Genomic DNA, 23,378 nt, shown 5'->3' with positions numbered 1-23,378 from the left:
GTAACAGAGTCGGAAGGGACCTTGGAGGCCATCTAGTCCAACCCCCTGCTCAAAGGGCCTGGTGACTCAGCAGACTGATAGCATTGTGATTAACACCAGCTGCCTGCAATTACTGTAAGTTCGAATCTCACCAGGCTCAAGGTTGACTCAGCCTTCCATCCTTCCAAGGTAGGTAAAATGAGGACCCGGATTGTGGGGGCAATAAGCTGACTTTGTATAAATATACTTAAGTAGGAAGGCTATTGCTTAACGCATTGTAAGCCGCCCTGAGTCTCCGGAGAAGGGCGGCATATAAATCAAATTAAAAAAAACAAAAACAAAAACACAGGAGACCTGTACTAGGGATTCGAACCGCCGAACTGCTGACCTTTCTGATGGACAAGCTGAGTGTCTTAGCCACTGAGCCACCAAGTCAGGCTTATCTTATCTTCAGCAGCCATTCCTGGTCATGAGCTGATCCACGCTTTCAAGATCAGCCAAGCAAAACTCACCCTGGGTGCCTTCGACAGACTCACCTGCAGCAGCTGAGAATTTGGCATGGCCAACAGGCTGGCCATGCTGGAGAGTTTGCTGAAGAACTGGTCTGCTAGCGGCCCCAGACCCACGCTCTGGGCCCACTCCATAAGGAGACGCAGGGTGGCCCGTATCCTGACCCCTTTTGACCAGTGGAAACAGCCTAGAGAAGAACCTGGACACGAGAGAGTAAGAACAGGAATGGATCATCCACATCTGGCTGACGTATTTCTAGAGATCAGCTCAGAAGGGAAGAGAGATCTTTCGTTGGAGGTCGCTGGGAGACAGGCAGTGCCCCATGGTTTTATGAGTTCCCCAAGCCAGGATGAACCCCTGCCTTGGTGGACAGCCACTCACCTTTTTCCATGAGCTGGTTGAAGAGGAGGGTGTTGGAGAAGAAGAAGAGGTAGGCGAACATCTGGGAGGTGACTTCAGGGTGGACATCGTACTGATGGAGAAGGTCCAGGGCGGCTTGGTAAATCAACACCACTTTGTGGATTTCTTCGGGTAACGGGGGCGAGGAGAGCCAACTGTCCCGGCCTTCGCTTTGGAAGGGGTTACACTCCAACAATGGGGGAAGAGCCACATAGAGAGACTGCGAAAGAAAGACAGAGAGAAGAAGAAAAAAACGAGAAACAGGAGGCGTTGAATTATATCAGGAGACTAAACATATGAAGAACGGTTGCAGGAATTGGGTATGGCTTCTTCTTCTTCTTCTTCCATATCTGTCATTGGACATTGGCGATCATGTTGGCAATCCTATTTTTGTCAACAAGCGTATGAAAAAGTGCTGCTGAGTTTTGTCCAAACCGGTCCCTTAGATTTTGAAGCCATGATGTTCTTCTTCTGCCTGGACCTCCTTTGCCTTCAATCTTTCCTTGGAGGATGAAGTGAAGGATGCCGTATTTTTCTGGGTATGGCTAGTCTAGAGAAAGGAAGGACTAGAGGAGACATGATAGCAGTATCTGAGGGATTGCCACAAAGAAGAGGGAGTCAAGCTATTCTCCAAAGCACCAGAAGGCAGGAAAAGAAGCAACCTGGTGGAAACTGATCAAGGAGAGAAGCAACCTGGAATTAAGGAGAAACTTCCTAACAATGAAGACAATTAACCCGTGGAACAGCTTGCCACCAGAAGTTGTGGGTGCTTCATCACTGGAGTTTTTTTAAGAAGAAGAGACTGGACAGTCACTTGTCTGAAATAGTATGGGGTCTCCTGCTTAAGCAGGGGTTCGGACTAGAAGACCTCCAAGATCCCTTCCAGCTCTATTCTGATCGACAGAGCAGCTCAGGTAGATGCCAAGGTGGACCCCGAGGAGACGCCCTTCCTGTGCTCCAGGTGGGCAGCAGCTCAGTTGCCCATCGGGGTCTTGCCTAGGCTCAAAGTCACCCCCCTCCCCCACCAGTCTCCTGATCTTATTTGTTTCTGCAAGGAGCAAAAATACATTTAAGGGTGTTTATTTATTTATTATTATTTTTATTTATTTGTCGAGTACGTATTAGATAACATATATAAGTATAAGCATGAATTGAATACATAAAATGAATAAAAGGGAACGTTAGGACAGGGACGGTAGGCACGCTGGTGCTCTTATGCATTATTATTTTTATGTTGTTGTTGTTTTAGGGCAGCAATTGGCTTCTCTCTTCTGCTCTCTCTGCCCCGACTTAACATCTGGATTGCAAATTCCTCGGAGAGGCGCCTTTCTCCGTCCCCTCTCTCTCTCTCCCGCTTTGCATTTCTGCTATGCGGCAAAAATTCTGGTTGGACGGAGGCCCTTTCCAGCGCATCAGAATGTGCTCTCAACTCTGCCCCTTCTCCCCGCCCCACCAGCAGCAGAAGGAATCTCCGGCCTCCCTCAAAAAGAGGGGGAGGAAGAATCCCCAAACAGAGCAGGCTGTGTGCAAGGGGGAAGAAAGGAGGCTTCTGTCTGAAGGACAGGGTGACGTCCTGCCCCCACCCCCATCCCACCACGGAGAAGGAACTCAACCATTTCAGGGATGGACTCCCAGCCATGGGGCGAGACGGGAGCCTCCCCCAACTTGGAAAGCTTCCCAGATGTTTCTCCTTTCACCGAGTCCTTGGTCTTTCTCCCTCCCTTCTTTCCTTCTGGTTTACAATAAGTCCCTTTTCCCAACAACTCTGTTCTCCAAGGCAGGGGTCTCCAACCTTGGCAACTTTGGACTTGTGGACTTCAACTCTCAGAGTTCCTGGAGTTGAAGTCCACAAGTCTTAAAGTTGCCAAGGTTGGAGACCCTTGCTCCAAGGGGACGCTCCCCTCCTGGACCGTTGAGGAACCAGGAAGTGGGCAAGGAGATCTTTGCCCATTTCAGCCATTCATGAAAGCAGAGTCTCATCACACTTGTTCAAAAAACCACTCTCTTGGCTTCTTAAAACAAAGACTCTCCTTCAAGCCGAGCGGGATTTGGGGTGACCAAATGGACGCAGAGGTGCTATTTTCTCATCTCATCTCATCTTCTCATCGTTCCCATCACCCATCTCCTCCCAGTTATGACTGTATGACTGTAACCTTGTTGCTGGTATCCTTAAGATTTATATTGATATTGTTTTCTGATTGCTTATTTGTACCCGATGACTATTATTAAGTGTTGTACCTTATGATTCTTGATGAACGTATCTTTTCTTTTTATGTACACTGAGAGCGGATGCACCAAGACAAATTCCTTGTGTGTCCAATCACACTTGGCCAATAAAGAATTCTATTCTATTCTATTCTATTCTATTCTATTCTATTCTATTCTATTCTATTCTATTCTATTCTATTCTATTCTATTCTATTCTATTCTTTCATTCTCTATTCTATTCTATTATTCTATTATTATTCTATTCTATTATTCCATTCCATTCTTAATTCTTAATTCTATTCTGTTCTGTTCTGTTCTGATGCTCCTACATGGAGGTCAAAAGTTCAGAAGGACGAAAGAGTCCGGGGTCTGGTACCTTGAATAGATTTGGGGTGCTTTGTCGGAAGATGCCGCGATTCTCGGTGAAGAGTCCAACGTTCTGCCGGCAGAACTGGAGAAACTCATAAGCCAGCATGAGGTTGTGGAAGAGCTGAGCAGGAACTTTGGTGAAAAGATGCCGATAAACTGCTTCTATTCTATTCTATTCTATTCTATTCTATTCTATTCTATTCTATTCTATTCTATTCTATTCTATTCTATTCTATTCTATTCTATTCTTGGCCACAATATGGTTTCCTCTCATGCCCTATTAGCAGGGGTGGGCTTCAAAAATTTTAGCAAGGGGTTCTCTGCCCGGTTGCTGGGAGGGCGTGGCCATGGTGGGCGTGGCCTACTCTGCGTCCTGCACCACAGCTGGGGGGGATTTGCCCTCCCCGGGCTCCAGAGACTTTCCTTGAGCCTCCAGGAGGACAAAAACAGCCTCCCCAGGCTCTGGAGGCCCTCCCGAACTTCCGGTAGTCCCGTTTTTCGCCCTCCCCGAGCTTCCGTGTGTGCCCTGCATTTACCTGCATCCAAAATGGGCTGCATGGGGACTCCTGAGAGGGGAGAGGTGGGATGGGCAGGGCCAGACATGAGTGGGATTTGGGGGTTCTCCGAACTGCACAGAATCTTAGCTAGAGGTTCTCCCGAACCCCTGCGAATCCCCAGCAGCCTATCTCTGCTGCTCTATTAGTCTTAAAAGCACAGGACAGGCCACAGGAAGAGAGCCACAAATTCATAATATTCCTTGAAGAATCCAGTTCTTCTGTCACATGTTTCTTTCTCCTGAAGCTTTTGAAGGAATAGTCATGGCATTGTGCTGAGCCAGGAGCAATGACGGGCCCAGCCTCGGATTCTTATTTGTGGCTGGCTGTGACTGGTGGAAATTGTGATGCAGGAACATCTGGAGAACATCGCTGGCCCACTCCTGCAAGTTTTTTTTGGCTTCCTCGTTTATGCTGCAATAGTGAAAACTCCTGAAGTCTACCATCCATGTCCAGCCCAACTGAAATCTTTCTAAGGATAGTCGAGATCAACCAGCAAAATTCCCACGTTTTTCAGTCCGTATCATTTTACGCCAAGACCTGAGATCTAATTCACTTATCTATGGCAGAAGTGGGCCACCATTGATTCTTCAGAAGTCCTTGGACCACAATTCCTCCAGCTGACACACACTTAGAGGGAGAAAGCTAGTCTCAAATATGGTTTCTTCTCCCCTGTTTTAGCTAACTATTTAGCTCGGAAGGAGGATTCAGTGACATTTCTCATCCAGGGAAATATAATATAAAAGGTAAAGGTTTCCCTTGCATATATCCTGTTTCCCCCAAAATAAGATATTCCCTGATAATAAGCCCAATTGGGCTTTTGAGCACATGTGCTAAAATAAGCCCCCCCCGGAAAATAAGCCCTCCCCCAAAATATTTAACCACATGCACAGCCGGTCCCCGTCATTTCCTCTGGTTTCCTCCACGTGCCCCAAAATAATAAGACCTCCCCGAAAACAAGGCCAAGCACTTATTTTGGCGTTCAAAAAAATATAAGACAGGGTCTTATTTTCGGGGAAACACAGTATGTGCTAGTCGTTCCCGACTCTAGAGGGCGGTGCTCATCTCTGTTCCAAAGCCGAAGAGCCAGCGCTGTCCGAAGACATCTCCGTGGTCATGTGGCCGGCATGACTCAACGCCAAAGGCGCACGGAACGCTGTTCCCTTCCCACCAAAGGTGGTCCCTATTTTTCTACTTGCATTTTTTAACCTGCTTTTGAACTGCTAGGTTGGCAGAAGCTGGGACAAGGAACGGGAGCTCACCCGGTTACGCGGCGCTAGGGATTCGAACCGCTGAACTGCCAACCTTCTGATCGACAAGCTCAGCATCTTAGCCACTGAGCCTCCGCATCCCTCTATAATGTAATATATTATAATATATAAATTATATTTATATAATGCCGTGTTTCCCTGAAAATAAGACCCTGTTTTATATTTTTTTGAACTCCGAAATAAGCTCTTGACCTTATTTTTGGGGAGGTCTTATTATTTTGGGGTGCGTGGAGCAAGATGGGACTCCTCTTGCCATTTTACCTGATTTCCAGCTCTGTCTCCCTAACCCTAACCAGACCAGGTGCTCATATGTTTAAATATTTTCAGGGAGGGCTGGCGACACCCAGGGGGAGGGCCTTCTCTGTGGGAGCCCCAGCCCTGTGGAATGAACTGCCCCCGGAAATACGTAAGATCTCCGACCTCCGGGTGTTTCGCTGCGCACTGAAGACCCTGTTGTTCCGCCAGGCAGGGCTATCAACATAATAGTTTTAAATTGGGGTATTTTAAATTTCTGGGGTTTTAATTGAGCCAAATGTATTTAATCATTTTAAATTTTAATTGCTGTTTTGTCTTGTGTTTTTAAATAGGCTGTACACCGCCCTGAGTCCTTCGGGAGAAGGGCAGTATAGAAATAAAATTATTATTATTATTATTATTATTATTATTATTATTATTATTATTATTATTATTATTATTATTATTATTATTATTATTTATTATTATTTTTGGTGAAACATGGTATATAATTTATATATAAATTACAAAAATATAATATACTGCCTTTTTAATATTTCCTAGAATATTTCATTCTCCTAGGAGAGGGGAGGGTGCTAACTTTCGAAGGGTTGACGTACCTTGGAGATGTAGTAAACACATTGCTGAAACGTATACATGATGACTTCCTCCAAAACCGTCATGGCTTCCTCACTGGCTGTGATGGTCAAGGAGAAGAGGGATTCCTTAGATCCTGGAAAAGAGGAAAGACACAATCCCTTATGTAGAGATTTCGGAAAGCACTGGCTTTTTGGATCAGTCCGGCTCAACTCAGAAATCCATGTTTATATGTTTTCTTCCTCCTGACATGCTAGCTTTCTACTTTTGGGGGAGGATGGAGAGGGATTGGGTTGAATCCACTGATTGGAGCTGAATTTTCAGTGGGATTTCATTCTCTTCCCTTGACCTTCTTCGCTGTGCTATCAGCATGGGAACTGAGATAGGACGAAAAACATGGAAGGCGTCCCAGAACATGGTTTCTTTGCTCTCTTTTTCCCTTTGGGATGAAGCTGGGTGAGGAGGGGGGGGGGAGAAGGGGAAGCAGGAAAGGTTACTCAAGGTCAACCAGCTGAGGAATTGGCCAGTTTTCATCCAACTTTCAAGCTTTCCTGGGAAATAGTTCTGTTCAACCGAGGAGGGATTTCTCTTTGGCTGGACATCCACAAAGGAGAAAAAGATGGACGGGTTTGCCTTGTAGGACCTTTCGTGGTCCAGCTGGTGGCCCATAAAGTTGTTGCTTGGACAGCAGAGAGTGTGATCCTCAACCATTTTGCCCAGCTCTGTTTAATCACAACAGATCTCCAGGTGGGTTGCAATTAATGAAACTGTTGTGGCCCGCCAGCGGCCAGCAGAGCTGGCAGCAGTCAGACAGTGAGGAGGTTGGGGAGGAACGTGGGCCAGTCCTAGAGTCTGGAGAAGGCTTGGACAAGAGCTCTGAGTGGGAGGCAGAGAGGGGGCCAAGACCATCTGGTAGTTCTTTGCTGCCTCCGGAGTTTCCGGAGTCTGACAACAGCATCAGCCTGTTCCCAGCATGCACACGCGCAAGCTGCCAGAAGACAGGAACAATTAAGAAAATGGGGTCGACTTGGGAGTAAGGCTTGGAGATGATTGGCCCCTCCCATAAGACATAAAAGAGAAGCGAACGGGATGTGAACTTTTGCAGGAAGCAATTTAGTTCATCTGGTCAGTAAAAGCTTTGGGAAAGTTCTGTTTGACTCTGTGCTAAGTTTGGCCTTGCCCTGCGTGTAGCAATTAGTTCTCTGGCAGCATTCCAAGGGAGATAAGGTGGGTGTTTGTAAACACTCCCCTGAAAGACTGTTTGAGAAGCCTTTTGGACTGAGAATGACAATAATTCACAGCCGTATGAATTAAAGAGTTTTGCCGGGACTAAGATTGTGCTGTATACTTTCTAAGGAAGCCTAAATCAGAACAGAAACCAAGAGAGACAAAGTATCTCCAATATCACTCACCCATGGTCCTTGACAACTAAGGAAGTGGGGTTCAGGAATATTTGGAGGGCCACCAGCTTTCCCAACCCCGAGAAACGGCACTGGGTGAAAGTCAAGTTCTACTTGAGGTTCCAACAAATCAACATTTCAAGGAAGCTCTTATTGACACCTCAACTCTAGGAATGGACATCATTCCCACCCATTTACCTTTGATGTCCAGCTCTTCTTCCATGTTCTGGATGTAAACGGGGGATTTCTGCTGAATGAAGTACAGGATTTCGATGGAGTTGGACATCCAGAAGACCACGTGCTGAAGGTCGGGGAGAAGGTCTGAGATGGTGAAGCGGGAAAGCGATGCTGGATCCTGGCTGACAAAACAGACCAAGAATTAAAAGAAGTCTTAAGATGGCTAGGAGAGCCTTCCCAGACCTGCCTTCCAGATGTGCTGAGAGAAGCAGCTGCCCAGATTTCTCATGTAGTTCTATTCTGAGAGTTGTGTTCCTAGCACATCTGGAAGGCTGTAGGTTGGGAAGGGTGAGAATTGCCTCTCCTTCCCTCCCTATTTCAATCCCCAGTAGGATTTTGGCCTCTGTGCCTCCCTGAAGCCAAGGACAACCCTGCTGGAAATGCATTCAGTTTTCAGATTAATGGATTGACCATCTCGGCTTCCCACGAAAAGCAGCAAATCTATTTGTGGATCTCGCTGGAACAGAGCCTGCCCTGATCCAGATGTGTAGTAGGTTAACCTCAGGGGAAGATCCCTGAGCAATAATAGGCCCAATAATATAAGCCAAGCAAAATCAAAACATTGTAGAGGGGTCAAAGCTCACCTAGCCTCACATGAAAAGGAATTACCAAATTCTGGTGCTACCACAGAGAAGGCCCCGTTTTTGTGGTTGAAGATTTTGCGGTGGAAGGATTTTCCTTGATTCAGATTCTGAAGAGATCTTGGCCTTTAACCCTTGCGTGAGAGGTGAACTATTCTTGAAATAAATATGAATACAGGAAACTTACTGTAAGGATTGTTTTTCCGCAAGCTCGTTTGTTTTCTCCTAGAACCGGAAAACACATCGAAACAAATTTTTGTTTAAAAAAAAATCAAAATACATGCCAGTGATCTAAAGAAATACAGAAATGGATAAAACGACCTGCGATTTCCAGATCCTGCATTGCGTGGATAACCAAAACAGCACCTTTTATATGCAAGAATTAATGTTCTTTTCAAGATTTCTAGCTGCTTTGAACTGCACATTCCATTTCTGGTGGCAATTATGAGGCTAACCAAGGATTTCATTCACATTTTTTTGCGAAGACCGACCCAATTCACATTACCTAAATGAGTCGTGTGGCCATCAAAATGTAAATTCCATTCAGTGCCTACGCTTCTTTTAACATTGGCGTACGGGAGGGCCCTGCAAAGCATTTCCCCAACCTCAAAACGCTTCGGAATTCAAAATGCTTCAAGTTTGAAGGGAGCGTTTGGCATTTCAGAGAGGCGGCTTTGATCCCTCCGAAAGCGTTTTGATCATCAAGGACCCCACAGTTTTCCTCCTCCTCCTCCTCCTCCTCCTGATTGCAAACTCCCTCCGATCATTGACGAAGTTACCTAGTTGGGTCATGAAACATCTGCAAGAAAACTACCAAGCTCAGAGACCACCAAGGACCAATAGTCCTTCTCCTCCTCTCCTCTTCCTCCTCCTCCTCCTCCTCCAAACCCCTCTCCCTTCTAGCACTGATGGTGATCATGAAACATCTGGAAGAAAACAGCCAAAGGAATTACCAAATTCTGGTGCCACCACAGAGAAGGCCCTGTTTTGTCCCGAAGCCAACAAAATATTCTTGTGGTGGAAGGACCCCCAAGGATCCCTCAAGATGAGAGCGAGAGTGAAAACAGACTGAAACTGACAAGGACTAAAGATGTCCCACCATCAAACCCTAAACCGCCAGTCCTCCCATTCCTCCCATTCCCTCCTTTTATAACAAACCTACTACTGACCCACACGCTCTTCTGAACCATTTTCGTCGCCTTGAGGAGGAGCTGCCCAAAGTCTCCCAGCCTAAAATGGGTGGCCGAGTGCTGGATGCAGAGACACAACAAAAAGGCCGGCGTCAACTTGTGGTCGTCTCCAGTGGGTTCGATGAGCGTCATGATCCTCCTCAGCAAGAGATCTTCGTTGGTTTTGTCAAATTCCAGTTGCAGCTTCCTCCGGCTGCTCTTCCGGCCGGAGGAGGACTGGCCCTCCTGCTTTTTGGAAGAGGAGGCCTTGTCTTTGAAATGGGTGCCGCACAATTTGCAGGTGGAGGACGAGGGCTCAGGTTCGGAAGCCCGGCGCATGGCTTTCAGCTTCGCCAGCGTCTGGGTGGGCAGCAGCTGAGTTTTGAGAGGGTCCTTGTAGAGGAACAGGTAGGAGAGGCCGAGGGAGATGAGGTCGCCGTGACGGAGCACCACCGTCTTCCCCACCTCGGAGAAGTTGATGGAGACGTTGGCACCCGCGATGGGTTCTAAGATGAGCTTCTCTTCGCAGCGGTGGCGAGAACAGGTGGGCAGCTTCACCCGCCGGATGGAGCAGTGGAGAGGAAGGATGTCGGGCGCTGAAAGGCTAATGCTTGGCTTGCTGGCTTGAGTCCTTTGGCCAACCGTGTGTTGCTCGCGGTTCAAGAGGTACACCAGCCTGTCCTACGGAGCCCAACACACAAGCAGGTAGAAAGAAAGGGCCGAGCTCAGGGCCAACCTGTTCTGACTGGGGGGGCAGGGGACGACTCTCGTGCCAAGTTTGAGAGGGTGGGGGACTTCTCTTTCACAGCCCAACAAGAGGTTCTACCAAAAGCAACGTAGACGTTCTCTCCTCCCTACAGATGGAGGATTTACATGCTGGGATGGTAGACATCTCCCGGTGTTGGGTGGGAAGCAGTGCTACTATTCAGCTGGTTCTATCTGGTTCGGGCGAACTGGTAGCAGCGGCTACAGGAGGCTCCACCCACCCGCCTGGACGTCATCACGTCCCATTTATCCACATTTTTGATGCTCTGAGCATCAGGGGTGGGTTCCACTTATCTTTACTACCAGTTCGCAGCGGGGCCGCACGCTCTTCTGCATGCACAGAAGCATCCTGATGACGTCAGGGTCGGTGGGCGGAGCCTTCCACCGGTTTTGCTACCGGTTCTATAGAACCGGTGCGAACCGGGGGCAACCCACCACTGCTGAGCATGCACGGAAGGCCCTGTGCATACAAGTGAAGCTAGCATGTACACGCACCCTCACATTTGCAAACCGGTAGCGAAGGTAAGTAAATACCACTCCCTGGTGGGAGGGGATGCTGGCTGAGAAGGGAAGCGATTGAGAAGTGTGGCAAAGTTATGGATCTACAGAATAGCGGGATGGGGAAGGGAGCCTGCCTGGGAGACATGGGAGTTGTAGTTCTACTCTTCTGGAAGAAACCTAGCTATGGAATTATTGTTGCAGTCTAGGGAATTCCAGAACCAGAGGTGGGTTTCAGCAGGTTCTGACCAGTTCTGACGAACCTGTAGCGGAAATTTTGAGTAGTTCGGAGAACTGGTCAATACCACCTCTGACTGGCCCCGCCCCCATCTATTCTCTTCAAGTCCCAACTGATCAGGAGGGAATGTGGATTTTGCAGTAACTTTCCCCTGGATTGGGGGACGGAATGGAGATTTTACAGTATCCTTCCCCTGCCACGCCCACCAAGCCACACCCACAGAACCAGTAGTAAAAAATGTTGAAACCCATCACTGGGGGGAATTATCCTACTACCCCACCATGAATCATGGCCGTGGCTTTCCAACACACCTGGAGAGTGGCTGGGGATAATGGGAAGTGCAATCCAAGGCATCTAGCAGGGAGACAACTTGAAGAAGGCTGCCTCGGGTGAGAGGGGGAAACTTACATGTTGCTGGCTGTATCCCTGTAGGAGCAGCAGATGTGGGGACTGATAGAGCGAGACTCTCAAGGTGTTGCCTCCGTTTGGCTCTTCAAGGGCAGCCGCCGCCCGCCCGTCCGGTACCCCCTCCATGCATCGGAGAGTCTCCGGCAGCGTGGAGTAGTGCCGCCGAAGAGGCCCCTCCTCTTTCTGGTCCTCCAGTGGGCCTGCTTGGCTAAGGCTGGCCTCGCTGACGGTGCGCCTAAGGCTGGGGGGCGAAGTATGGCAAGCCATCAAGAGAGTCATGGTTCCTTTCGTCCGGTTGCGCTGGAGCTTCCGAGCCTGAGCGTTAATTCCTAGAGGTGAAGGAGAAGAAGGTTGGCAGGTAAGGCCCATCTAACCTCTGCACCATCTAAGCCAGGACTGTCAAACTCGATTTCAATGAGGGCCACGTAAAATAGAATAGAATAGAATAGAATAGAATAGAATAGAATAGAATAGAATAGAATAGAATAGAATAGAATAGAATAGAATAGAAAATAGAAAATAGAAAATAAAATATAAAATATAAAATATAAAATATAAAATATAAAATATAAAATATAGAATAGAATAGAATAGAATATAGAATATAGAATATAGAATATAGAATATAGAATATAGAATAGAATAGAATATAGAATAGAAGAATAGAATAGAATATAGAATATATTCTATAGAAATCTAATAAATAATAATAATAATAATAATAATAATATAGAAAATAGAAAATAGAAAATAGAACAGAATATAGAATATAGAATATAGAATAGAATAGAAGAATAGAATAGAATAGAATAGAATAGAATAGAATACAGAATATAGAATAGAATAGAATAGAATATAGAATATAGAATTCTATATAGAATAGAATAGAATAGAATAGAATAGAATAGAATAGAATAGAATAGAATAGAATAGAATAGAATAGAATAGAATAGAATAGAATTCTTTATTGGCCAAGTGTGATTGGACACACAAGGAATTTGTCTCTGGTGCATACGCTCTCCGTGTACATAAAAAGAAGAATCATGAGGTACAACACTTAATGATAGTCATAGGGAAACAGTCAATATAAATCTTGTGTGATCTCTTATAAATGGCAGCATTTCAGTGAAACGCAGGTTTTTTTTGTTTTGTTTTTTTAACTTTAGGAAATACGCATTTGGAATAATAATAATAATAAAAAGTTTGGGATGGCGGGCGAGGAAAAGGAGGGGACCGCTTATCCATCATCGGAATCCCGCTGCCGGGATAAAGATATTTCCCTATTTCTGCTCTCAGTTTTGGCCTCCCTCCCAAGCCATGCAGCAGAACTGAGAGCCAAAAATATATTCCAAGAGAGATTAGATGCACACACATATACACACAGAGAGAGACCCACCCACCCCCAGAAGACCATCTGGCTGGGCCATGCAAGTGACATGCCTCTCTTCTCTCCCCACTCCTCCTCCGTCAGCCTTTTCCAGATTCCCTTCTGCTCTCTCTTTCTTCTGACCCACGCAAACCCACAAATCCAATTTCACTGTCTTGTGCAGCAACCTTTCCCAGCTGCCTTCCGCGCTGAGGGGTGGGGGAGGATTAAGAAAAGGGAAGAGTCTTCTTTCCTCCCTTACTCTCCCCTTCCCTCCCTTCTCCCCCCCCCTCCCCAAACCCCTGGAAATAAACTGGAGGTGGGAATGCAGAGGACGGATCTGTTGTTCCCCTGCCTGGACCAAGGAAGGTTGAAGAGCTTCGACGTCTTACCGTCTTACCGCAAAGTTGAACCAAGGGCTTCCCAGGTGCTCGGTCTTTGAAGCCAAGCTCATTTGCCAGCACAACTTGGCAGGTTGAAAGGATTTGCCAGCTGCAGCGGTGGAGACTCTGCGCATTAGCTGCAGAGGTAAGGAACAATTAACTTCTCCTCACCGTCTCTCCAAGAGACCGAGAAAAAGAAAAAGAGAGAGAGAGAGAGAGAGAGTTTGTCTCTCTCTACCCTGGGGGCACGACAAAGCTTGTAAATGCAAGCACAGATTTAGAATAGACTAGAGACTGGAAAGGACCTTAGAGATCTTCTAGTCCAACCCCCTGCTTAAGCAGGAGAGCCTATAGCATTTCAGATCAATGGCTGTCCAAGCTCTTCTTAAAAGCCTCCAGTGATGGAGCAGCCACAACTTCTGAAGGCAACTTCTTGTCCTCAGTGTCAAGAAGCTTCTCCTTCATTCCAGGTTGCTTCTCTCCTCGATTAGTTTCCATCCATTGTTTCCTGTCCTGCCTTCTGGTGCTTTGGAGAACAGGCTGACCTCCCCTCTTCTTTGGGGGCAGCCCCTCTTCTCATCGAAGGAGTCCTCTATGCCTCATGGAAAACCAAGAGAAGCATTGCTCCCTCTCTTTCACCCCATAAACACTCCTATCTCTGACATCTTTGCTCTTCAACCATCGAAGGAACTGATAAAGGAAGACCACAGAAGGAATGTCGTGGCTAAACAGAAGCAATGTTCACGCAGGCCGGGTGGACTCTTGAAGAAGGAAGCCCCAAAAGAGTTTGGGGGTGTGGGAGATATAACTACGCCAACCTCAAAAATGATAGAATCATAGAGTTCTACTGAACTCTGATGATAGAATGATAGAATCATAGAGTTTTACCTGAACTCTGATGATAGAATGATAGAAACATAGAGTTTTACCTGAACTCTGATGATAGAATGATAGAAACATAGAGTTTTACCTGAACTCTGATGATAGAATGATAGAATCATAGAGTTCTACCTGAACTCTGATGATAGAATGATAGAAGCATAGAGTTCTACCTGAACTCTGATGATAGAATGATAGAATCATAGAGTTCTACCTGAACTCTGATGATAGAATGATAGAAGCATAGAGTTCTACCTGAACTCTGATGATAGAATGTTAGAATCATAGAGTTCTACCTGAACTCTGATGATAGAATGATAGAATCATAGAGTTCTACCTGAACTCTGATGATAGAATGATAGAGTCATAGAGTTCTACCTGAACTCTGATGATAGAATGATAGAAGCATAGAGTTCTACCTGAACTCTGATGATAGAATGATAGAGTCATAGAGTTCTACCTGAACTCTGATGATAGAATGATAGAATCATAGAGTTCTACCTGAACTCTGATGATAGAATGATAGAATCATAGAGTTCTACCTGAACTCTGATAATAGAATGATAGAATCATAGAGTTCTACCTGAACTCTGATGATAGAATGATAGAATCATAGAGTTCTACCTGAACTCTGATGATAGAATGATAGAAACATAGAGTTCTACCTGAACTCTGATGATAGAATGATAGAATCATAGAGTTCTACCTGAACTCTGATGATAGAATGATAGAGTCATAGAGTTCTACCTGAACTCTGATGATAGAATGATAGAAGCATAGAGTTCTACCTGAACTCTGATGATAGAATGATAGAGTCATAGAGTTCTACCTGAACTCTGATGATAGAATGATAGAAGCATAGAGTTCTACCTGAACTCTGATGATAGAATGATAGAATCATAGAGTTCTACCTGAACTCTGATGATAGAATGATAAAAGCATAGAGTTGGAAGGAAGCTTGGAGGTCCAACCTTCTACCCAAGGCAGAAGTCCTTCTACCTTTTCCAGACAAATGGTTGTGCAATCTTTTCCTGAGAACCTTCAGCGATGGAGCACGTACCTTGCGTGTGGGTGAACCCACAAATTCATTTTGGACCCACAAATTCATTGAATGGCTTTGCCTCTGTCCTCCATTCTCTGCCCAAGAGGATGGCTGCTCCTGGTTGAATCCTTCTCCCGTCTTCTATCCACAGTTTTCCTGTAGAAGCGAGATATCGCCTTCTCCTTGAGGTGGAACACCGTTTTCTACGACACTTGACGTTATCTTCCCCAAACTAGACTTCTCAAGTTTTTCTCACAATCCCAGAGTGGGTGATTTAAAATAAATAAATAAATTAAAATCTCTGCATTCCCTGGAGAGAAGCCAAATTTAGAGATGGGACTCTCTCTCTCTCCCCACTTGGCCAAAGGTAGAGAAAGAAAGGAAAGATCCAGCTTCTCCAGGGATGAAACAAGAAATCAGGATCAGAAAACTCTCCAAGCCCATTTATAAAGAAAACAGCTTAGAGTCCACCAAGCAATCTACCTTATTTGGTGAGGAATGGTCTTGCAGTTCTTAAATCCATTTTTTTTTTGGTTGTTTGCTTTAAACTCTCTGCCTTTGCTGGGAAACTTAAAAAGAAATGATTGGCGCAGAGAAGGAGTGGAGATGCTTACTGGGTTTGTTTATACGTCTCCAGATTAGGCAAAAGAAGGACAAATAGGGCAGAATAATCTACCGCGACAACAAGCAATGGTTTCAGGTCAAGCTGGACCACAAACGACTGGTAGAAAGGAGGACTTGGCCACCGTGCAAGGGGCCGAAGCACCCTCCCAAGAAGCAAAACTAAAATGTAGAGAGGAAAACGGGGACCTTTGACCCTCAAGGTTAAGATAATGAAGATTTTCTTCTTCATTATCTACTTCTATCATTTGTCTGAAGTGGGGTAGGGTATCCTGCTTAAGAAGAGCTCCAAGGCAGGGGTGAAATCCAGCAAGTTCTGACAGGTTCTGGAGAACCGGTAGCGGAAAGTTTGAGTAGTTAGGAGAACCGGCAAATACCACCTCTGGCTGGCCCCAGAGTGGGGTGGGAATGGGGATTTTGCAGTATCCTTCCCCTGGAGTGGGGTGGAAATGGAGATTTTGCAGTATCCTTCCCCTGCCACACCCACCAAGCTATGCCCACTAAGCCACGCCCACAGAACCAGTAGTAAAAAAAAAAATTGGATTTCACCACTGCTCCAATGCTGTTATTCTATTCTATTCTATTCTATTCTATTCTATTCTATTCTATTCTATTCTATTCTATTCTATTCTACTCTACTCTACTCTACTCTACTCTACTCTACTCTACTCCTATTCTACTCTACTCTACTCTACTCTACTCTACTCTACTCTACTCTACTCTACTCTACTCTATTCCTATTCTACTCTACTCTACTCTACTCTACTCTACTCTGTTCATAAGAAAGGTCGTAAAATCACTTAACAAATATCTCACTCAGCGACAAAAAATTTGGGCTCAATTGTGGTAATAAGTTTCTGTACGCCCCAGGAAGAGCAACTGAAAATCCCCATTTCCTCCCCTCTCTAGGGGAAGGATACTGTAAAATCTCCATTCCCTCCCCACTCCAGGGGAACTATACTTTAAAATCCCCATTCCCTCCCCTCTCCAGGGGAAGGATACTGTAAAATCTCCATTCCCTCCCGATCAGCTGGGACTTGGAAGGCAGAGAATAGATGGGGGCGGGGCCAGTCAGAATTTTTACTCCCGGTTCTCTACTCAAAATTTCTGCTACGGGTTCTCCAGAACTGGTCAGAACCTGCTGAAACCCACCTCTGGATAAGTTGTATAAGATATGATATGGTCAATACTCTGTTCATAAAATAAGTCTGTGTGTGGTGGGCGAAAGGAAAAAAAAATCAATAAAACTTGCCTAAAAAACAAAAAAAAATGAAGAGAACGTCTCCTCTGAAAATCCGAAAAAGAAAAAAACCAACTTCAGCAATCCGGCTGCGGCTTCCTCTGCTGAAAAAAAAAAGAGGCCAACTTCTGATTTCCTTATCTGTCGGAAAGGAACCTTCCGTATTGATTCTGTGCAGCCAGAGCCAAAAAAAAGCAAAATACCAAAAAAGAAAGAAAAACAGTGGAGTCCTCGCCTTCCAAAAAAGACTCCTAAACCCTCCTGAAACTCCCCGAGCTTTGCTGGAAAAACAAACAGAGGACTTTTTTCCTGGATGTGGCCAAAATAATCTTTCGATCCCGCTCCCTGTCCGGCCTCTGGGTCTGGATTTCCCTCTCACGCTCCTGCGGCTGATGATGGACGATTGACACTGGGTCTGGGCTTGTGGTTGTTGAGCGGCTCGGTTCTTCGAACTCCGCTTGGCGAGCAGATGCAACCAAACTGAGCTTTCAGGCTGAAACAACTTCAGTGTCAAGGGTTCCGACGGATGCCCTAATTAAGTCATGAGCCTCGGAGCCAAACTTCAAAAGAAATCCTGTTATTTATTAGGACCTTCATGTCGGCACCTTCCCAAGTGAAGCCAGCTCTGACCCCACGGAATTTATGGCCCCAATCATGCCCCTGTTTCCCCCCTTCCCCCCCCGGGTGTGTCACATTCGCCACCGGGGCAATTTTGCGGGTTGTAGCGATCACTCCCCTCCGGCCACTGTAAGTAACCTTGGGATACAGCCTTAAGAGAGATAAGTCTGGAATGTGCATCTGTCTTTGGCTGCCCTGCCGTTTCATTAGTTTCCCATCTCCCCCTTTCCTATGGCAACTCGAGAGCAGGTCAGGGATGCTTTGTGAGTTGACATTCAGACAACCTAAAGAACCACTAGCAAGGGGGTTCTGCTACCCCGTAGACCTTCCTGTCTCTTGCATGGCCGAAGAGTTCTCCCCATTAAAGGAGAATATTTAAAACTCAGGATTGAAATGAGGGGTCCTTGGTGCTCTCTGAACTTGGTGGTTTCCTTGCAGATGTTTCATGACCCAAACCTATGTAACAACAGCACTAATGATGTTACCTAGTTGGGTCATGAAACGTCTGCAAAGAAACAACCAAGCTCAGAGAGCACCAAGGACCCCTCGGTTCTCGCCATTCTTGCAACTGACTTACTTAGCAATGGAAATACTGGCCACAATTGTGGGGGGTAAGTCAATTACGATGGACTTTTGGCCAGGCCAAGATTTCAACCCAAATTTTCTCCCCTCCCACCCACCTAGTCCAAGTCCTAATCCATGGGATTAGTCCCAGATCCTCCCCTCTCTAGATACACCTTCCAAAGCTTTGTGACGGGTTTAACTAAGCTTACATTTGGCTGAATAATTCATCACCACCAGGTTTGCCCCAGTGTAGATCCTTGAATGACCCACTTCACTAGGTCTAAGCCCCGTGTGGATCTATCCTTCCCCACCCCCTCCCCCCATTGGGAGTTTGCACGCTAAGCTCAAACCCCACCAACCGCAAGATAATGTCTTATGATCTTGCAACTGAAGTGCCGCATAGAGCACTTCCCAGAAGATCTTCTGTTCCTCACCTGCTGTGATGGTGTCTTTGTCCTTGGCTGTCATCTCCTCCACTTCAGACCTCTTCCGAAGCTCAAACCTCCGAGAGAAACCTTCCCGCGGCTTCCAAAGGTCCTGGATCAAAAGAGGTTTCTCGTGGTCCCTCAGGATTCTCAACCCTTCCATCTTCCACTGCTTCTCCGAGCCAGCAAACGTCCCGACGACGTCGCAGAGAACATAATGGCCCACATCTACCCTGCTGAGTCCATACCTCTCAAGAGCTTCTTTCAACAGCTCTTGGGCACTCGAGCTGGCCGTGGCCAAGACGCTCTTGTAGTGAGTGCCCACACAGATGTGACATCCAAAGATCTTGAGAACTCCAGGAGCTGAGACCTGGGTGGAGAGTTCGGACAGATCCTCCTTGTTTGCTCCCGAATAACCGGCCACCGAGCTGCGGTCCTTGTAGCTCAGCGTCCGGTACAAGACCTGGGAGAATATCCGACTTTGTCGCTTGAATCGGTTTTTGGAGGGCGGCGACATGGTTGAAGGTGACCTGTAGAACATCGCGTAGGGGGGCGTCATGGGTCGTGGCTGAACAGAAAGAAAGCAGAACCATGAATGGCTGACAAACAACAAGATGTTCACAGAACCTCTGCAAAAAGAACAACAACCTTGGAGCACAGGTGGCTTCAAGATCCTACGTTTGACTAGAGCAGGGATCGGCAATCTGCGGCTCTGGAGCCGCATGTGGCTCTTTCACACCTCTGCTGTGGCTCCGTCACTCAAAATATGTCACAACTGCCAATGTGCAACACCCACTGGCACACGATTTATTGAGCTTTTCAACACCTGGTAGGCCAACCATAGATAAATCCAAGAAAAGAAAAGCTTCAGAAGAAAACGGAACGTTTAATTCAACTACATATGCTAGTTTTGTGGAAATAGTCAGGCACGGGAAGGGTTTTGTGACTCCCGGTGTTTTCTTTTCTGTGGGAAACGGGTCCAAATGGCTCTTTGAGTGTTTAAGGTTGCAGTCTCCTGGACTAGAGTCCCAGAGGCAGTTTGCTAACGTGGTTTTGAGAATGGTTCAAGAAAGACCGGAGGAAGCATGGTGAAGTCACCTAAGGCAAGGACGTTCAAACGTGGCAACTTTGGGATAAACACTGCTCCGCCAACAACCGCCCAGATCCCAATTTATCTCCTGCCCACCCTGAACCAGAACCTCTTTTCTAAATTGGGTGTTTTCTAAGTATTACACAATGCTCTCAATTGTTCTGGCCCATCCCGTGTTGCTTTCACCCGATGTGACAGCAAGTCGAACCATTATTTTGTCCTCGCAAGCTGTTGAACACGGCAGCCAAGCATCTGGAGATCTTATCACAGATCCAGTTATTGCTCGACCTCTACCTTTTTCCATTCCTCTGTAAACAAAAGCCAGATTTGGGGTCAAGAGAAGATCAGTCCTGCTACAGGACTTGAGGTTAAAACATACGAAGAATGGTTGCTGGAACTGGGTATGTTCTAGTTTGATGAAAAGAAGGACCAGGGGAGACATGATAGCAGTCTTCCAATATCTCAGGGGTTGCCCCAAAGAAGAGGGAGTCAAGCTATTCTCCAAAGCACCTGAGGGCAGGACAAGAAGCAATGGATGGAAATTAACCAAGGAGAGAAGCAACCTAGAACTAAGGAGAAATTTCCTGACGGTGAAAACAATCAATCAGTGGAACAAGTTGCCTCCAGAAGTTCTGGATGCTCCATCACTATTTTTAAGAATAGACTGGACACCCATTTCTCCAGAATAGTATAGGATCTCCTGCTTCGGGGTTGGACTTGAAGACCTCCAAGATCCCTTCTAACTCTGTTATTCTGCCACGTGTAAAAAAATTCCCCCAAACAAATCCGAATAACGTTATTTATTTGCATCTCTTTTTTTAAAATTTTATTAACGATAAACAAACATACATATACAAACGTACACACATAAAAACAAACTATACATAAACAAACTGTACACTAAAATCAAGCCATGCAACTTGAGCTTTGTGAATAGAGCTACATCGGTAATTTGTATATCCATATATCTATCTATATATATCCTTCATGATATAACGATATTTATGTAATGATATTAATTTTGGTTCCTCATTTTTGTGTCCTTGAGTGGTACTCCCTTATTTCGTCTTCTTTTTCTCTAACAAATCGTACCATTTTTGCCAAATCAAACAGTAATCTGAGTCTTCTTTTATTTTATTTATTTGCATCTCTTATATACCAATGTCACCAGCCACTTCAATCTTGGATTTGGAATTTGGAACATCTGGATGCAAAATGTTTTAACCGCTCCGAGCTGGTGGCACGCACAAAATGGGTATATATCCTTCAGCCTGGCAGGGGGACTAACAGAGCCGCAGGCTGGCTCTGAATTCTTTCTAAATATATATATTGCCTTTTTGTCCTCTGCAAAGAATGCGGAAGACCTTCCCAAGGCCGCTTGGTGGGCAGACCGGATGTCTTCTTCTCCCCACCATTGGAGGGGTGTTGTGTGAATGAAATCTGTAGGGGATCTGCCATCACTTTTATCAAGCCCCTGCCTTGTGCGAGACCACGGATTGTGGGGGATGGACGATTACACACCAAAATCTCCACTTCTATTTTTAGGAAAAGGGAGCCGCCCTGCCTTGTGGCCGAGACGGATTTGAATTCAGGGTTTTTAAAAAAAAAAACAGTTCCCAGCACAACGGATGCATTAAACCCGGGTGCAGAGGAAGAAACTTGGTGATTTCGTTCCCTCTCACAATTGGTTCCCACATGCAAACATCGGTCGCTTGGTATTCCCACCCTAGAAAACAGGTTCTGCAGAATAATATATATATACGTAGCTAAGTCCTCATTTTAGGGCGGTCGCTTAGGGATCGTTTAAAGTCACAATAATTATCCACCCCCTCAAAAAAAAAATATTTAGAATCCAGTTGCAAAGTTATAACATCTGCCTCGTCTTCCCCCCCCCACACACACACATACACACAAAGTCACGCGACTGCATTTTTATTTCTCAACACAACTGGCCCACAATGGCAGCTATGCCCAGTGGAAGGGCAGCAAATAAATTCAATTTCTTTTTTTCTTTTAATTAAAAATGCAACTACAATTGGGGGGGAGTTGTTTCCCCAGAAACCAAGTCTTTATTTTCCATTTATAACTGTAATTTTGTTGCTTGTATCCTTACGACTTATATTGATATTGTTTCCGGATTGCTTATTTGTACCCTACGACTATCATTAAGTGTTGTACCTTACGATTCTTGACGAATGTATCTTTTATGTATACTGAGAGCATATGCACCAAGACATATGGTTAACCCTCCTCGGAGCTGTCATTTGCAGAGGGCCGTGCCAATAAATCAATGCGTCGAGGGGGACTTCATTTGGCAGCCTTCCTTCCTAACCAACTCCTGATCCCTTCCCCTTATTTTAGCAAAGTCAGGGGAAGTCCATTAAACTTTCACTCTCTTCGTGCAACGAAAAAAGCAGACCCACACGCACGTACACTCAAAATGAAACGGGGAGGGAGAGGGAGGCGCTGTTTTTTGGGAGCTGCAATGTGGAAAACATTATTTCTTTTCCAAAACAGCAAAGGAAGTAGAAACGGGGAGGGGAGGGGGAAAAAATACGAATTGCAAAGCAAAACTTTTGCTTTTTTGCCAAATTATATATCCTGCCCTTCTTCTCGGGGCCAAACTAAGCATTCAGCAACTGAGTTGACATCAGCTGTTTGTTGTCGCTGAAGCATCTTTTGGGAGAAAAACAAAATTTCTCCCATTCAAAGGTTTTTCCTAGTCTGACCCCCAGGGGTGGGGCTGCTGGGGGTTCGCAAGGGTTCGGGAGAACCTCTAGCTAAGATTCTGTGCAGTTCGGAGAACCCCCCAAATCCCACTCCTGGCTGGCCCCGCCCACCCCACCCCTCCCCTCCCAGGAGTCCCCACGCAGCCCGTTTTGGATGCAGATAAGTGCAGGGCACATGCGAAAACTCGGGGAGGGTGAAAAACGGGCCTACTGGAAGTTCAGGAAGGCCAGAAATGGGCCTGGCCAGTGGTGGGTTCCTCCCGGTTCGGCCCAGTTCTCCTAAGACGGTAGCGGTGATGATATGACATCAGTGAACCGGTTTTGTAATTGTCACATGACCATCAAGCCACGCCCACAAAATAAGCCACGCCCACAAAACCAGTAGTAAAAAAATTTTAGAACCCACCCCTGGCCTGGACGGTCTGCACATGTGCAAAGCAGGGGTGGGTTCTACTTACTTTTACTACCGGTTCGCATCGTGCCCACGCGCACTCTTCTGTGTATCCGCAGAAGCTTCTGTGCCTCTGCAGATCGCCTATGATGACATCCAGGTTAGTGGACGGAGCCTCCCACCGGTTTTACTACCGGTTCTTGCGAACCAATCCGAACCGGGGGCAACCCACCACTGGTGCAAAGCCTTCTGCGGATGCGCAGAGGATCAAAACCAGGTTACTTCCTGGTTAAAACCTGGTTTAAATGACATCCGGGCAGGTGGGCGGAGCTTCATGCTGCCGCCACTACCAGTTCGCCGAATCATGTGCCGCCACCGCTACCAGTTTGCCTCAAGCGGAGCGAACAGATATCATTTCACCCCTGATCACGCTGGGGGAGTCAAACTCCTGAGCAAAGTCACAGCAACGTTTCTGGCAAAAGCTTCTGGACAGTAATAAAAATAATATTAAAAAAAACTCCTTTGTTTCTGCTGACCAAGCCTGTTCTAAGAGGCTTCAGAGCAGGACAATATTTTTTTTAAAAAAAAAATTAAAAAATCCAAAGATTTATCA

General features: G+C 46.0%; 1 protein-coding gene across 1 annotated transcript in view; it reads right to left on the bottom strand.

Moving 5' to 3' along the window:
- Positions 1–19,118, bottom strand: part of RADIL (Rap associating with DIL domain) — a 28,088-nt gene extending 8,970 nt beyond the window's left edge. Inside the window, exons 1-9 of the mRNA XM_070954867.1 lie at positions 18,565–19,118; positions 11,606–11,746; positions 11,418–11,521; positions 9,509–10,189; positions 8,527–8,564; positions 7,720–7,880; positions 6,145–6,257; positions 871–1,108; positions 516–688 (exon numbers count right to left, since the gene is read on the bottom strand). Of these exons, the coding sequence (XP_070810968.1) occupies positions 516–688; positions 871–1,108; positions 6,145–6,257; positions 7,720–7,880; positions 8,527–8,564; positions 9,509–10,189; positions 11,418–11,521; positions 11,606–11,746; positions 18,565–19,114 (2,199 nt within the window). The 5' untranslated portion in view covers positions 19,115–19,118. The remainder of the gene's footprint in view (positions 1–515; positions 689–870; positions 1,109–6,144; positions 6,258–7,719; positions 7,881–8,526; positions 8,565–9,508; positions 10,190–11,417; positions 11,522–11,605; positions 11,747–18,564) is intronic.
- Positions 19,119–23,378: the final 4,260 nt, after the last annotated feature.

This window comes from Pituophis catenifer, unplaced genomic scaffold (genome assembly GCF_029215685.1).
Source record: "Pituophis catenifer annectens isolate HBS135680 unplaced genomic scaffold, rPitCat1.0.hap2 SCAF_16, whole genome shotgun sequence".
Taxonomy (NCBI): Eukaryota; Metazoa; Chordata; class Lepidosauria; order Squamata; family Colubridae; genus Pituophis; species Pituophis catenifer.
This window is presented reverse-complemented; position numbering and strand designations above follow the sequence as displayed.